This window comes from Macrobrachium rosenbergii, chromosome 14 (genome assembly GCF_040412425.1).
Source record: "Macrobrachium rosenbergii isolate ZJJX-2024 chromosome 14, ASM4041242v1, whole genome shotgun sequence".
Classification (NCBI taxonomy): Eukaryota; Metazoa; Arthropoda; class Malacostraca; order Decapoda; family Palaemonidae; genus Macrobrachium; species Macrobrachium rosenbergii.
The window spans coordinates 35649884-35667383 of record NC_089754.1 but is presented as its reverse complement, the minus strand read 5'-3'; the positions used below and the strand labels follow the sequence as shown (position 1 = coordinate 35667383).

General features: G+C 34.7%; 1 protein-coding gene across 1 annotated transcript in view; it reads left to right on the top strand.

Annotated features, from left to right (window-relative positions):
* Positions 1–17500, top strand: part of Camta (Calmodulin-binding transcription activator) — a 1022478-nt gene that overhangs the window by 139136 nt on the left and 865842 nt on the right. The window contains exon 3 of the mRNA XM_067116405.1: positions 8965–9150. Within this exon, the coding sequence (XP_066972506.1) occupies positions 9101–9150 (50 nt within the window). The 5' untranslated portion in view covers positions 8965–9100. The remainder of the gene's footprint in view (positions 1–8964; positions 9151–17500) is intronic.

Below are 17500 nucleotides of genomic sequence, written 5' to 3'. Positions count from 1 at the left end.
TATTAGATTATAGGTCGAATAAGTTAAATTTTTAACTATAAAATTATTTGATTACAGGGCGAATAGGTTGAATTTTTCATTATAAATTGTATTAGATTATAGATAGAATAGGTTGAATTTTTAATTATAAATTTTATTAAATTAAAGGTCGAATAGGATGAATTTTAATTATAAAATATTTTAGATTATAAGTCGAATACGTTAAATTTTTAATTATAAATTGTTTTAGATTGTAGGTCGAATAGGTTGAATTTTTAATTATAATTTGTATTAGATTATAGGTCGAATAGGTTGAATTTTTAATTATAAAATATTTTAGTTATAGGTCGAATAGGTTAAATTTTTAATTATAGAATTATTTGATTAAAGGTCGAATAGGTTGGATTTTTAATTATAAATTGTATTAGAATATAGGTCGAATAGGTTGAATTTTTAAACGAATGGTTGATTTGTATGTGACTGAGTGATAACCTTGTCTTTGTATTAGTTTAGTATTATATTTTTAAAAGTTATAAGTTAATGATTTATAAGTATGATGGAGGAAGAAAATTTCAACCTCCATCCGTCAGTGGTGGGTTGTCCAAAATTTCGTACTTTGATCCATGGTGTGCATTGCAGACCACACAGACTGGTTTTCATTGAAGAAAATACGATTTAATCTATGAAGATTTTTTTTAGGATAAAATGTTTTATTTCTAGAATGCTCTGAATCGGGTAAATGTATTCTAAAGGGACATGTATATAGAGAGTGTATATATATACTGTATATATATATATATACATATATATATTATATTTATGTATGTATGTATATATATATATATATATATATATATATATATATATATATATATATATATATATATATATATATATATATATATATATATATAATACAATATATATATATATATATAATACAAGTGGGTATATGAACTAAACGGAATATCTGTGTGAATGTTATACATAGAAGGATGGTGTATGTAAGAGGGAAAACAATCTAATGGTGGGAAATATCTTGTGGAATAAGTATGATTTCCTGAAGAAAAGAAACTGAAAGAAATTACTCAAGTTAGACCTTGGAAATCGTCCTCATTCGCTAATCCCCAATCCCCATCCCACATTCACTCCCCTCCCCTCACCTCCCCCACCACCACAATCTCGGCAAAGCCACGACGACACTCCAGCGGCCATATCCTTAACATCACATCCTCGAGTTACAGACTCGCCGACGGCATCTAGATGAGTGATTACTCTCACGGTCCACGCTAATTCTGGAAGTTTATCCGCCGTGGCCTTTTTTCGCAAGGTTATCCTCCTCCCTCCCTCCCCTCCAGCGTCCTCTCCCTCCCTCCAGAGTCCTCTTTTTCTCCCTCGGCGTCCAGAGGCTTTCCGACTCCCGTTTCCTGTTTTGAGCAGTTTTCCAACCACCAGCTGTTTCCTGACAACTTGTTAACGTCAGTTGTTTCCTGTTTCCACGTGGCTTCTGTGACCCACCCTCTCTCCCCCACCTCCCTCCCCCCGAGTTGCGACCCGGGGACCTGCTGGTACCAGCTGCGATCCTAAACCTCCACAAGTTAGGATGGTACTTGAGGGGGATCCTACTTGAAAAGAAAGGGGTTTGGGAGAAGGATCTCTCGGGGGGGGGGGAATTTCAAATCGTCCTCAACTGCAAAGGAGAGAGAGAGAGAGAGAGAGAGAGAGAGAGAGAGAGAGAGAGAGAGAGAGAGAGAGAGAGAGAGAGAGTCCTCCGTTAGCTTGCATTTTAGTTAAATCAGATTAATTCTTGGCGATCTAACCTTGCGGGTATTGGAAAGTTAAGACAGAGAGAGAGAGACAGAGAGAGAGAGTCCTCCTTTAGCTTACATTTTAGTTAAATCAGAGTAATTCTTGGCGATCTAAACATGCGGGTATTGGGTATTTCGGAGAGAGAGAGAGAGAGAGAGAGAGAGAGAGAGAGAGTCTTCATTTAGCTTACATTTTAGTTAAATCGGGTTATTTCTTGACGATCTGAACATCCGAGTATTAGAAATTTAGGGAGAGAGAGAGAGAGAGAGAGAGAGAGAGAGAGAGAGAGAGAGAGAGAGAGAGAGAGAGAGAGAGAGAAATTCAGTCCTCCTTCAGCTTACATTTTATTTAAATCAGATTAATTCTTGACGATCTTAACATGCTGGTATTGGAAATTTAGGTGAGGAGAGAGAGAGAGAGAGAGAGAGAGAGAGAGAGAGAGAGAGAGAGAGAGAGAGAGAGAGAGAGTCAGTCCTCCTTCAGCTTTCATTTTATTTAAATCAGATTAATTCTTGACGATCTTAACATGCTGGTATTGGAAATTTAGGTGAGAGAGAGAGAGAGAGAGAGAGAGAGAGAGAGAGAGAGAGAGAGAGAGAGAGCGAGAGCGAGAGCTAGCCCATGACCGACTGGACTTTGCGCTGTCCTCTCAGTATGCATCACTTAGCCAGGCTTAAAATGGTGACAGTAGATTTATATGCGTGAACCATAAAGAGTTGGTACAATGATAAAAACGCTTTGCCCCTTGAAAATTAATGCAATGCCCTTCCATTTTCTAGATTAGGTCTGTTGTGGTTGTAGTTGGAGGGGTTTTCAAGGGGGGTGTAGGGTTGGGGGAAGGGAAACAGAAGGCTAAGAGAGAGAGAGAGAGAGAGAGAGAGAGAGAGAGAGAGAGATTATTTTAATTTCTGATGTGGAACGCGGGTTGATAATTTTAAGATTTTCCAAGTTTTTGGGAGGTAGAGGGAGATTATATTGGAAGTCTTCAGTTAAACAGGGTGTAGAATGATTGTGTGTGTGCGTGTGTTTGGGAAATTTGGGGGGGGGGGCCGGATGTTATGGAAGAGCCCCCTCCGATGAAGTATGTAGTAGGACGGCGATAAAACATGGTGTCCGGGGTCGACTTTTAGAAGGATTGGAGGCCGAGGGAGAAGCTTCGCCAGATGAGTGTTATATGTTCCGGCTCCGGCACACACGGTGAATGTATATTGTTTTATTTACGAATGGATGGGGGGAAGTCGCGCCCGTTGCTCTCCTTCTTGGAGGGGGCGGGGATGACGGGGGGGAGGGGGGGGAGAGTGAGAGCGACTCCTCGTAAAAACACTGATTGTGTGTTAAGATCGCTCAGAGTTTTCCATTTCGTTTCGTTATTTCGTCCCGTTATTCGTTACTTCGTGCGTCCGCGTTTCGTCGCGTTAGGCCTTACTAAGTTTTATTTCGTGTTCGTAAGATACGTGAGAAATGTCTTATAACGTTTAGGTCGCGGCTTTGAGATCATACGTTTTAGCTCATTTGACGGTTTAGTGACATTTCAGATTATCGAAAAGCGTAAATGCCTTGCCTGGAATTTTGCGTGTCAGCGTAATTCATTATGAACGCATCTCTATAGATACAGTTTTTTACGGTCGTTTCATACACACACACATGCACATGCACACGGACACACATACACACACGTACACAGAGTCGCTAAGGCACGGAAGGTGACTAAGAAATAACATGGTAACCCGTATGTCTTTAAGTGTCATTAATGATAGGGAGGCGAGTTACCATCCGACGACGCACTGTATAAGACCTCATCCCTGAAACTTTATAAAGAATAAGTTTTTAAGAGCTAATCTCTTTTTATCACCGTCTTGCCCTCTCTTTCTTCTTCATTATTTTTTTAAATTCGTTCCTCCTGATCCCCTGTAATATACGCTGATGATACGGGCATTTACCTCAAGCATCCTTTTAAAATTGTTTCGTCGGAAGCCGTGCTTGGTCATGCAAGATGAATTCGGAGTTTTCTTATTATATGTTATATTTTGTGAAGGGAAGTGGTGATATAATTCGCTTAAATATTGAAGAGTTCATGTTAAGATGTTGTCTCACGTGCTTTTGGCTGTGATATTTTCATGAAATCGTTAAAAAATGTATTATTTTTTATTTAATGCATCCTAAAGCATTCGAGACCCTTCCATATTTTAGTAATCTTATTAATATTTTTTTAAAAATTACCGAAGTTCAAACCCCCTCTCCACCCAAGCTAGGAACTGGGAGAACCAAGCAATGGTTGTTGATGAATGATGAGGTAGACTTACCTGGATCCTCCTTGCCCCCACCTCTCCCATCCCCAGTTCACATGGATGGTTAGGTCATGTGTCTGCCGGTGACATCTACCAAACCTTCAGCGGGAGTTTAACTCGGAACCTGCACACTGTGAAGTCCAAAGAAACCTTTGTATAGACTTTCGCCTATAATGCATAGGGTTTTGCACAAGCATTCTTAAGAACTCGGCATTGAATTTCATATTCTTTGGAAGATTGATTTTCAAGTCAGTGGCCCTTGTAGGCTTGTTCCATATTGATTGGGATTATCTTCTGAATAGGAGTTTTATATTATATACTGTATATATATATATATATATATATATATATATATATATATATATATATATATATATATATATATATATATATATATATATATATATATATATGTGTGTGTGTGTGTGTGTGTGTGTGTGTGTGTGTGTGTGTGTATGTGTGTGTGCATGTATGTGTGTTTGTGTATAAATGTGTGGGAGCGCATGTATGTGAGTCTGGCGGAAAAATTACTTAAATGTATATTAGATATATATTAGAATCCCATTTATAGCTACATTACCTTTTCCTTTAGAGTGCTACACCTGTTAGCTGTGTCAACTTTTTTTTTTTTAATTCATACACTTGTTGCAAATAAAAGTAATAGGAAAATACCTAACCGCTCTGTTACAGAGGCAGTTATAGGTTTTGGAAATAATTTTTTTGGGTCCTTCTTATGTTCGTATCCTCAAATTTTGTGTTAAATGAATTGAGAGGTATATAGGAACTGCTTCATAAAATTAAAATATCAGTAAAGTTCGAACCTATGTTTCAGGCCCTTTATGACAGGTCGTATAAAAATTAGGTTTGTTTTGAACTGAAGTGAAATTATTGATAACATTTTGCTTAACAGACCTGTCGGATTAGGTTTCTTATATCTCAGTTATATCAAGAAACGCCAGCCTCCCCAAAAATATTTTTTTAATACTCTCTGTTTCTAATGACAGAATTATAGTATTTTAAAGAATTATATCCTCTTCGAGAGCTGTATTTATCAAGCGTTTTTGTGGTACTCTCGCCACATATCATAATGCCTCATTACTTTTTGGTAATTGGGTAATTCATCCCTCTATAAGGTACTAATTTTGTGGTTTGTCCTAAACATAATTTAATCATCTTAGTATATTCACTGATAATTCCTTCGGAGACCCAAATATGTGCTTGTGTTTGGACCATCTGCTCAGTGGTTAACCGAGCGTTATTTTCGTAGTTCGTTCGTTCAAAGTCTGTTGATGTTTTCACGAATTTGCTTCCAAAAAAATAACGGAGATAGAATAAAAAAAAAGGACTGACGTTGAAGGCGTCTATTAAACTGACACACGAAGTATTGTTGTGTAGTGTTTTAGCTTGTGTCGTATGAATGGCTGGTGGCTGCCTCCTCTGCTAATCAGGTTGTTGTTGACGTGACCTGCTTTCTCCCTCAGGTGGTGGTCCACGTCCTGTCCTCTCTCTCTCTCTCTCTCTCTCTCTCTCTCTCTCTCTCTCTCAAAGCTATTTTTTCTCCTTGCCAAGTCTCGACGTTCTTCACTCACACAGAACACGTGACTTCTGTGTTCCTCTTCTCCTGCTTCTTCATTTACTCTTTTATTTTCCTTCGTCTGCTTGGCTCTCTCCTTCTTACCAATCTTGTTCTTGTTGCCATCTTTAGCCCAAAACATCTTCCATACTTTTCTGTTCATCCTTCATCGTTCTCTTGCCGTTATCCTTAACTGCTTGCTTGCTTGTATTTTGTTACAGAACTCTTTCCTTTCACTATTGATACTTTTTTTTTTATTTTGTTACAGAACTCTTTCCCTTCATTATTAATACTTTTTGTATTTTGTTACAGAACTCTTTCCCTTCACTATTACTACTTCTTGTATTCTGTTACAGAACTCTTTCCCTTCACTATTGCTACTTCTTTTATTTTGTTACAGAACTCTTTCCCTTCATTATTAATGCTTTTTGTATTTTGTTACAGAACTCTTTCCCTTCATTATTAATACTTCTTGTATTTTGCTACAGAACTCTTTCCCTTCACTATTACTACTTTTTTGTATTTTGTTACAGAACTCTTTTCCTTCACTATTACTACTTCATGTATTTTGTTACAGGGCTCTTTCCCTTCACTATTCATAATTCTCATACTTCTTGTATTTTGTTACATAGCTCCCTTCACCGTTAATACTTTTTGTATTTGTTACAGAACTCTTTCCCTTCACTATTAGTACTTTTGTATTATGTTACACAACTCTTTCCCTTCACTCTTAATACTTCTTGTATTTTATTACAGAATTCTTTCCCTTCACTATTAATACTTCATGTATTTTGCACTCATTCCAGTCCTTTAAGTCGTGGTGATAATGTTTGGATTTCAGTAATATCTAGCACTCAGGTGTTAGTTACAAAACTGGTGGTTTGAGAATTGTATATGTTCACAGTTATTAAGTGATATCTGTATATTGCAATTAACATACCACGCACAAGGGGAGAGCGATAGTTCCTGGGGAGGGTAGATTAGCCGTGCATTTATGTGATAAGGCGGTGCTTTATTTAACATCTGTGCTGTTGTTATAATCTTTTCCACTTACTGTCATTGCATTGTGTCCTTACCCGTCTAAGTCCACTCGGGTGTTGGCCAGAATTTCTGGAGAGGATTTTTTGTTTTCCCATTATCCTTCTTTTCTTATTTTGGGGATGGTTTTTGTGTTTTCCCATTATCCCTCTTTTTCTTATTTTGGGGATGCTATGTACTGTCATAAATCATGAACTTGTGTCCATTCCTAGACCTGGACGTGTGTGTGTGTGTATGTGTAAACTTTTATTGAACTGTGTATCAAAAATTATTTTTGTCTCGATTCATATGCTATGGAAGATGTATCATCTTTCTTTCTTTTAATATGTCTGTGATAATGGTCTAACTTGAATATAACTACCTTTTTTCTTTTGCTATCTTAAGACTCATGCATTTAACCTGTCGAAAACATTAATCACAAAGTCTTATAGTGTTCAATGGGTATAAACTATTGTTATGCATTTACTTTGTACCCGTTTGAACTTCTCCTGTGGATTAGTCGTGTTTTACATATTCATATAATCCAGATTCTCTCCCTCATATCCGTTTGTTATCCTTGTTTTTATTCGCGCAGTTTATTATTGGTTACTGGTAATTTTATCGGTTTTTATTTACCTGTAAGTGTTAAATTCTTTAAGGCCAACTTCCTTTACTTCACCTTTTTTAATTTTTATAATTTTCACAATTTCCTCTCATGGTTTTTCTCTGACCTTTTAACTGTCCGTCACGTATACTTCACGTTCCATAAGGACCTCTTTCCTCATACTTGAAGCCTTTGCCGCTAATTTTATTTGCTCTTCCTTTAATTTTCCTTTCCATGTTGCACCTATCTGTTCCCTTGCCGCTTCCTCCTCCTCCTCCTCTCCTCCTCCTCCTCCTCCTCCTCCTCCTCCTCCTCCTCCTCCTCCTCCTCCTCCTCCTCCTCCTCCTCCTCCTCATCATCAAATGACCTCCTTTTTCTGCTTCTGTGCTCAATCTTTTGTAATTATTTGTATTTCCACTTTCCTTTGTATTTATTTTCTCACTTTACATATCTCCTGTCAATTTTCGTTTTGTATTTTTACTCTTCTTAGTACTAATTTGTCATACTTTCCTTATCTCCAGTAATTTTTTTTTTTTTTTTGGGCGGGGGGAATTTCACTCAACTTTATATTTATTTTACCACTTTACTTATCTTGTTTTTTCACTCCTTTGTCTTTATTTTCCACTTTACTTATCTTGTTTTTTCACTCCTTTGTCTTTATTTTCCACTTTATTTATCTCCTTTTCTTTGTATTTTCACTCTTCTTTGTATTTATTTTCCTATTTTACTTATCTCCTGTCAGTTGTTTTATTTTCATTCTCCTTTGTATTTATTTTCCAACTTTACTTATCTCCTGCTTTGATTTTGATTTTCACTCTTGTTTGTATTTATTTTCGCATTTTAGTTATCTCCTGTCAGTTTTATTGTAATTTCACTCTCCTCTTTATTTATTTTCCTACTTAACTTATCTCCTGTCAATTTAGTTTTTTATTTTTATTTTTCTTTGTATTTATTTTCTCAGTTGTACTTATCTCCTTTCATTATTTTTATTTCCACTCTTTTTTAAAATTTATTTTTCACTGTTGATTTTTTTTGTATTTTCATTCTTTTTTGTATTTGTTTTCCCACTTTCCTTGTCTCCTGTCAATTGTATTTTTATTTTCACTCTTCTTTTTATTTGTTTTTCCCATTTTACTTATATCCTATTATTATTTTGTATTTTAATTCTCCTTTTTATTTATTTTCCAACTTTAGTTTTCTCCTGTTTTTTTATTTACATTTCTTTGTATTTACTTTCCACTTCGGTATTTTTTTTTTTTTGTATTTACACTCGCCTGTGTATTTATTTTCCCCGTTTTACGTATATCGTATCATTGTTTTGTATTGTCACTTCTATTTTAATTTATTGTCCAGTGTTAATTTTTTGGGGGGTTATTTTAATTCTTCTTTGTATTTATTTTCCCACTTCCCTTGTCTCATGCCAATTTTATTTGTGTTTTAACTTTCCTTTTTATTTATTTTCCACTTTTTATTTATTTTCCACATTTTACTTATCACCTGTGATTATATATATTCACTCTCCTCTGTATTAATTTCCCAATGTTAATTTTATTAGTATTTTTAATCTCTCTTGCATTTATTTTACCCCCACTTATATTTACCATTCCTCCTCCTCCGCCATCCCACGTGACACCTCCTTCTGTCCTGCCGTCTAACCCCCGCTCTCTCTCTCTCTTCCGTCTCTCCCCGCAAAGGCCGCCTCACCGCCCCTCAGCCAGGTAGCCCAGCAACCACACCACCAACCTTCTTCTTCTTCAGCGCCGCCGGCAGCTTGACCCTCCTCCTCAACCACCTCAACCACCACCTCAGCCATCACCTCAACCATCACCCATGAGGATGAGGAAATCACACCACAACCACCACCCATCCAAAAATAAAAAGTAAAGGGAAAACGTTTCATATACTCTATTGAATTCTTTTTTTCCTATGTCATTATAGTTGGCTTATCTTTGGTAGAGGAAAGATATCAGTTTAATTATTATTATTATTATTATTATTATTATTATTATTATTATTATTATTATTATTGCTAATTCACATATAGTGGCTTACCTTTGGCAGAGGAAAGATATCAGTTAATTATTATTATTACTATTATTATTATTATTTTTATTATTATTATTACTATTATTATTGCTAATTCAGAATAATGGCTTATCTTTGGTATTAAAATTATCAATTTATTATTATTATTATTATTATTATTATTATTATTGTAATGGGATACTTTTTCTCATGCTTGCATTTTGCCGGATTAGCTTTTAGACTCCTTAGAGGCCCATCCAATTTCATGAGGATAGCAAAGATAGAGTTAGGTTGCTTTATCTTATCTTTAGCTATCTGATTTAGATTTCATTCAGACACACATACATATATATATATATATATATATATATATATATATATATATATATATATATATATATATATATATATATATATATATATACACACACACACACACACCATAGAAGCAATCAACACACAGTCACGTGTGGAACAGAAATAGATTTCTGACTCACATTGGGATCGAACCCAGGTCTTTCGATTGAAAGGAAAGGCAAGGGTAGACCTGTGTGGTCCGGTTGGTAGCGATTTTGCCTTTAAATTAAAAGACCTGGGTTCGATCCCGATGTGAGCCAAATTTATATATATAAATAAATATTTATAATATACATATATACTGTATATACATACGATATATTATATATATGTATATATATATATATATATATATATATATATATATATATATATATATATATATATATATATATATATATATATATATATATATATATATATATATATCACCTGCCTTTTTTATTTTCAGTGTTCCTTTGAGGTAAGATAAGCTGACAAAACCGCCTTCATTTCGCTTTGCGTTTTTATTAGCCTGTGTTTCTCCTATCGTTTAGCTTAATAGGACTAGCCGCTTTTTTTATATAGAGAAACGTCTTTTCTTTTTTCTTTTGGCCTATGACAAGCACTAAAACAAACTGGTCAAGGCCGAATTTGATTGCCTTTTTTTTCCTTCTCGCCGTACCTTTAAAAGGCAGCTTGATTCTCTTCTTGTCTCAGAAATAATTGTTATAATTGGCTTTCAGATTTTGCTTCCAGCTGATTATGAAGTGTAACGTGTAGCGTTGTGAAGCCCGGCAACGTTAGACTTCTTTTAGGTAATTTTTTTTTTTACTGGAGAGGAAAATTAATTCTCTCTCTCTCTCTCTCTCTCTCTCTCTCTCTCTCTCTCTCTCTCTCTCTCTCTCTGATATATATGATATATATATATATTATATGTATGTATAATATATATATATATATATATATATATATATATATATATATATATATATATATAATATACATACATATATATATATATATATATATATATATATATATATATATATATATATATATATATATATATATATATATATATATATATAGATAGATATACGTATATCGTGTGTTTATGTAAGTTTTTCATTAACTGAACTCGCGATATTTTTATACTGTCTTGTATTAAGACACAAGTAACTCATTAATATCGAATTTATTTTACCACGAGAATAACTTTCACCAAAAGGAAATATATATGACAAAGATTCGAACCTATACGTTATTGAGTTGAATGTATAAAGTTGCTGTCACCTTACTTCCACCTCAAAAAAGTATAAATCAGAATCCTGGTGATGGTACAACCTATATGATTCATTATGCGAGTAAGTTATTCCAGAGGTAAAGCGAGTCTGTTAACAATGGTTTTGTTTTTGTGTCTTAATATCGAAATGTCTATCTATCTATCTGTCTGTCTAACTGTATATTTATGTCTAAATTTTTGTGTTTATTTCATACTTTTTCCCACTGGAGTTTTCAGATTATATATATATATATATATATATATATATATATATATATATATATATATATATATATATATATATATATATATATATATATATATATATATATATATATATATATATATATTATATATATACTGTATATATATGTATACATAGTATATACTGTATATATATACATATATGAATTACATATATCATTATACTCATATGTGTATTTTATATTTAGATATACATACATGTGTATATATTTATGTATTTTATATATTTATATATATATATATATATATATATATATATATATATATATATATATATATATATATATATATATATATATATATATATATATATATATATATATATATATAGACAGTAAAACTATGTACATTTGCTGCCGTTATAGGGAAACGCATGTATTCCCTCAAAGGGGCCAATCAGTCCAGTGATCCGGCACTTTTTGCAGTCTGGCAGGCAAGTGCCATTACGAAAACTTTGGCACTTATCTCCGGTTCAGCGACAAACAGCGGCTTTTCGCAGAAGTTTTTCCGGATGCAATTGCTTCTTCGTCTTGGTGGAATGAAGTTGAAGATTCATGACGATCATCTGTCTATGCTGGGAGATTTTTGGTGGGGGGGAGGGGGGAGCGGGAGCGATCGCTCTTTTGAAAGATTGATCTGTTTTGGGAAGGATTGTGTGTGTTCAGTAGCGCTTTCCGAATAAGTTAGGCGTTTGTTTTTGTATCAGTTGCATGTTGTATCGCCGGTAGGGTATGATCTGTATCAGCCAGTCTCTCTCTCTCTCTCTCTCTCTCTCTCTCTATATATCTCTCTCTCTCTCTCTCTCTCTCTCTCTCTATATATATATATATATATATATATATTGTATATATGTGTGTATAATATATGTATATATATATATATATATATATATATATATATATATATATATATATATATATATATATATATATATATATATTTATATATATATATATATATATATATATATATATATATATATATATATATATTGAAGTTTTTCATAATTAAAAAGAAGAGTCTTCATTTTTATTTAAAGTGTCCTCACTAGACAGTCATTCCAGAGATTTCTGAGTCCATCCTTCTGTTTTTTATGTATTACCAATACATGTACCTTATTACTTTAAGAAATTTTTGTTTTAATCAAGTTAATAAACTTTTGTGTTGCTATTCCTCCTTTTTCTGTTTCACCACGTGTAGGTGTTTCTTATACACTTTTCTCAGAGCAGGAGCTGTAAGGTTTTGCTTTTCGTATCTGTTCGAATTATATATATATATATATATATATATATATATATATATATATATATATATATATATATATATATATATATATATATATATATATATATATATATATATATATATATATATATATATTATATATATATATGTATATATGTATATATATTTATATATATGTGTGTGTATGTGTGTGTGCGCGCGTGTTTACTTACAAGCGCTCGCGGGAAAGGTGAAAGGAAAATTTCGAACACACCGTTCTTTCATCTATTTTCCAAGATGTGACCACGTGTGATATATGTATGTATGTATATATGTATGTATGTATGTATGTATATGCCAGTTTATCATAATGTGCGTGCATGAATTCAAGTAAATCAATTGGGTATAAAATCTTAGAACGAGAAAATCGGACAGAGTTAATCTTGTTAAGTGAACCCTCCCTGAATTTCTTTCAGTGACCCAGCGCATATTTCCCTTTCTATTCTCGATGTATATTTTTATTTATTGTTACAATTCACAGGATTAATTCTGAATTTCCTAATATTAGATTAAAGCGGGATATCAATTACTCAAAAACAATCATACAAAAGACATTCACTCCTGTAACTTTGCCATTTAGGCAGGACCCCTCCAACAGGGTAAATTTTCCATGACAAACACGGCGGCAAAAACGCTGAAGAAATTAAAATTTACCGACAGACCGTTTATTCAATTAGTTCGTCAAGTTTACGACTTCAGTTGTGGAGGGGGAACTTCCGTCAATGATTTCGTTAGCGAAGTGTAGATACCCCCTCGTAGGTCTTTTACTAAATCAACACGAGGAATGAAGGTCGTCCTTTGCTTAGCGGTGATAAACACATTTAGACTTTTGAAGGATAATCTGTGAAATGACTCAGAATAATGGAGGTCACAGAAGTCCCCCTGCACAAGACTTTTGTAAGTGATTTACGTTGTGGGTTTATGGTGAAGGGTGTTACCTGGGGGTGATTTTCGTTATCAGAGTGTGATACACTGCTTTTATCGCCCCTGGAATTGTACCATCTTTTGACACATTTCTTATTTTAATTTTTGTGTGTGCATCATTGTTATAGTTAGTAAATCACACGAAGTAGTGAGGGGTGTAACCGAGCACTAATCTCTCTTGCTTTTGCGAGTTTTTAATATTTATATTGTGATTGTAATCATTTATTTACTTGAAACTGTTCAAGAAGGTTTGACATACCCAGGTTCATTACATCCCAATTGTGATTTTGGCCCAGAAATAAAGCAAATATACTTTAACAAGTATTCTGTAGATTTATGAACAAAATTTAGAGTAATATTTTTTATCGTAGATAAAAATATATCATTCTCTATAGTTATTTCTTGGCCCTTCGGATTTCTTGCTTAAATTCCCAGCAGTGATCTTAGTTATTATTACTACTTTTTTATATTTTATTATTTTATGATTTTTTTCTTAGCTCTTTAGATTTCTAACTTAGATTGCCGGCAGTGATCATCGATATTTTTACTACTTTTTATACTTTATTTTTTCTGGGCTCTTTAGATTTCTAGCTTAAATTTCTAGCAGCGATCATAAATATTATTACTGCTTTTTTACACTTTATTGTTTTTTTCTTACTCTATGGATTTCTAGCTTCAATTCGTAGCAGTGACTATAGATATTATTACTGCTTTGTTATACTTTATTATTTATTTTCCTGGCTCTTTAGATTTCTAGCTTCAATTCGTAGTAGTGATCATAGGTAATATTACTGCTTTTTTATACTTTATTAATTTTTTCTTGCTCTGTGGATTTCTAGCTTAAATTCATAGCAGTGATCATAGAAATTGCTACTACTTTTTCTATCCTTTATTGTATTATTTTTTTCTTGGCTCTTGGGAGTTTTAGCTTAAATTACCAGCAGTGATCATAGCTATTATTACTGCCTTTTTATACTTTATTGTTTTTTTTCTTGGCTCTGTAGATTTCTAGCTTTAATTCCTAACAGTGACCATAGATATTATTACTACTTTTTTATACGTTATTTTTTTTTTTTTTTTTTGGGGGCCTGCTTTCTAGCTTAAATTCCTACCAATGGCTTTCTAGCTTGAATTCCCAGCAGTGATCATAGATATTGTTACTCCTTTTAATACTGTATTATTTTTTTCTTGGCTCTAGGGATTTCTAGCTTCAATTCCTAGCAGCGAGGACGCGGGTACTCTCGAGAGTCATTACCCCCTGGAATTTAAAAGCACAACCGCGGTTTCGTCAGCGGCGGGCAGCATGCTTCGCGGACATAAATCCTCCAGAAAGTCTAGACGCAGGGAACTTGCACAGCATGAATTTTGCACATTCAGACAACCCCGAGTTCCCTAATGAAAACCCTCTGTTTGCTTATAAGATTTATCGTCCGAGGGGTGGAATGAGTTTGGTAATGTAAAACTTCATTTAACTTAGATTTAGTGACAATTACTTTTTACTTTCGAAATTGAGGTAGTCACGTTACTATTACCGTCGACGTGTGCGCGCGTTTTTAGGTTGGGATAGTCTTCGAAATACTTTATGATAATCTTTTCGAATAATCGTATCTTTTATCACCTGGATAGCCACGCCACAGCGGTATGTTTTGTGTTTTTCTCTTGGGAAAGTAGAAAGTGGTTTGTCGTGCATGCGAATTATTTAGATGTTAATATAAAGGTTAGGCATTAAATGAGGTTATGAATATGCTAAGACGTCTTGGGGTGCGATGGAATTTCTGCGCAATATTTTGTTCTGAAGGATATAGAAACGTCGTTATACTTTTATATTCCAGAATAAATACAGCTTTAACAATTAAGTGTTGCCAGGATTCTTATTAAAACGCGCGGTGAAGCAGGCTGCAGTCTCTTGATTCTGAGAGATTACCGAGACCCGTGGGTTAACTTGAAAGGAAACACTCCCATCTGAGGTGGTATTGGAGTTTTATCATTTTATTTGCCCTGTTTCTGCTTTGTTTTAGTGATTTGGGTGCTACTGTTATTCATGACGGTTGTGATGTGTATGGCAGAAATACTAATATTATGAAAGATATTTGAATCTGTATAAGTTTGTTAGATTAATAATGTAGATATTGGAATAGCCTTATGTAGAGTAAGAGATTGGAGAATCGACGACATACAACAGGTGCACCAAAGAAGGATGAGATATGTTGTTAGTGGAAGTGAAATAGTGGTTTTGATTATGGATGAACTGGTTTGAAGTGAGATTATAAGGTCATTGGGAGACTAGTTTGAAAATATGAAGGTGAAAGAGTAAGGAATTAAAGGCGAAAGCCGAGAGAAAATACTGGGAGATGAAGAGGAAGGGAAAATAAAAACAAAGGAGGACGGAATGGCTTTTTGCAAATTTGAGGGAATGCAGAAGAAAAAATGTAATTTGCAAATTACACTCCGAAATCAGTATGCATCTGCATACTGATTTCGGAAACAAACTTCGATTCTTCTTACATGTCTTGATTGTTATGAGGACGAATGCTTATGATAAGAGAAAAGCAGTTGTGGCTGATGTATGGTTTGGTGTTATCGAAGTTCCTAAGAATTGAGGGAAGAGAAAGTGTCTGTTAGGGATGTAAGAATCCAAAAGACAAAAAAAAAAACGAACAAAAAAATAAACCAATGGGCTATGGAATTGTTAATGACTGTCCTGATGTGCTGGTTGTGTGCTTTTTGACTGCTACGGAATGCAGTCGGTGCAGCAAGGAGAAAGAGTCCTGAAAATGAGAGAAGTCGTTTCAGCATACTGTCAGAAAGCTGATTTCAGAGGAAACCACTAATATGTACAGGACACAACTAGTTAGCAGCACTGCAAATTGGGATGGAAGGGGTTGGCCACAAGGCCCTTTTCGTATTAAGAGCCTTGACAGAATAATGAAGATTTTGGGATTTTAGACAAAAAGGAGGAAGCTGAGAAAAGCCTAATAAGTGTTTGCTAGATAAAGGCACATCATTTTCACGAGATGTCTTCGATTATTTAGCAAAGGAGAAAGTGCATACTGTAAAGATAAATGGCGTTGAATATATAAGGATGGCCGGGAGCTATTTTTTGAGGGGCCATCAGTTTGCCAGCTTTGGATAATATTGTGTAAGCGCAGTTAGAGAAATTAGAGAAGAGAAGTCTGTCACTTCATATTTCAGTGGGAAGATAATTTTATATAAAAAAAAACAACAAATGACAATGACTTCCAGAATAATGACTTTTCAGTGGCTTATATTTAAGAATTTTTTGTTAATATATTCCTGTTTGCTTTCTTCAGTTGCTGATCCATGTGATTACATGATAGCAATTTCAGTTCTCTAAATACCATTCGGTGTGTGCCAGAACGAAAGCAACATGGCGTCGAAAGAAGTGACGCTCTATTTTTAGTCCGGCTGGGACGAAATTAGCATCCCTCCCTTTCCCAAGCGTTGCGAGCCGTTTATATATCTCTTTGTGACACCGGTGGTGATGTCAGTGGGGGTGGGAGGGGGGTGGTTTGGATTTCGGTTCCCGTCGTTAAATCACTGTCTTTACCCCCCACGCCGCTGCTAGCTAAATGTATGTGAAGGCAGCCATCCCCTCCCCCCTTCCCCAAACATTCGTCGGTCATCCGCCGAGGTCATCCGTCGCTTCCTCGGAGGGGGCCCGTACATAAATCCTCCGGGCGGTGACGCCTTCTTTAATTAACGTATTCATAAAGTGCCTTAGCGGAGAAGTTTACTAAGAGCCTTTCCCCGTATCTCTCTTGTTTGTGCGATGACCTGTCGAGATTGAGGCGCCGATAACGGCGCTAAGGTTTTTACTTGATGCGCGCAATAGGTTTTTTTTCCCCTTTTTAAAGGGAGGGTGGGGTTTGGGGTTAGGTGGAGGGGGGGTTGTTAATTTATGACATTTGCCCGAACGTCGTGACCGGACTGAGATAGGGTTTAAAGGAAAGGCACCGCGAGATTCATTGTGGGGAATTTATTCAAGATACAGGATGGCGAGAGCAGGCGCCTCGTTTATAACCTTTTCCGAAATTGCATGCAAAAGAGGACGCTGAAGTGAGTGTCACAGATAATTTCGGTGGAGATGTATA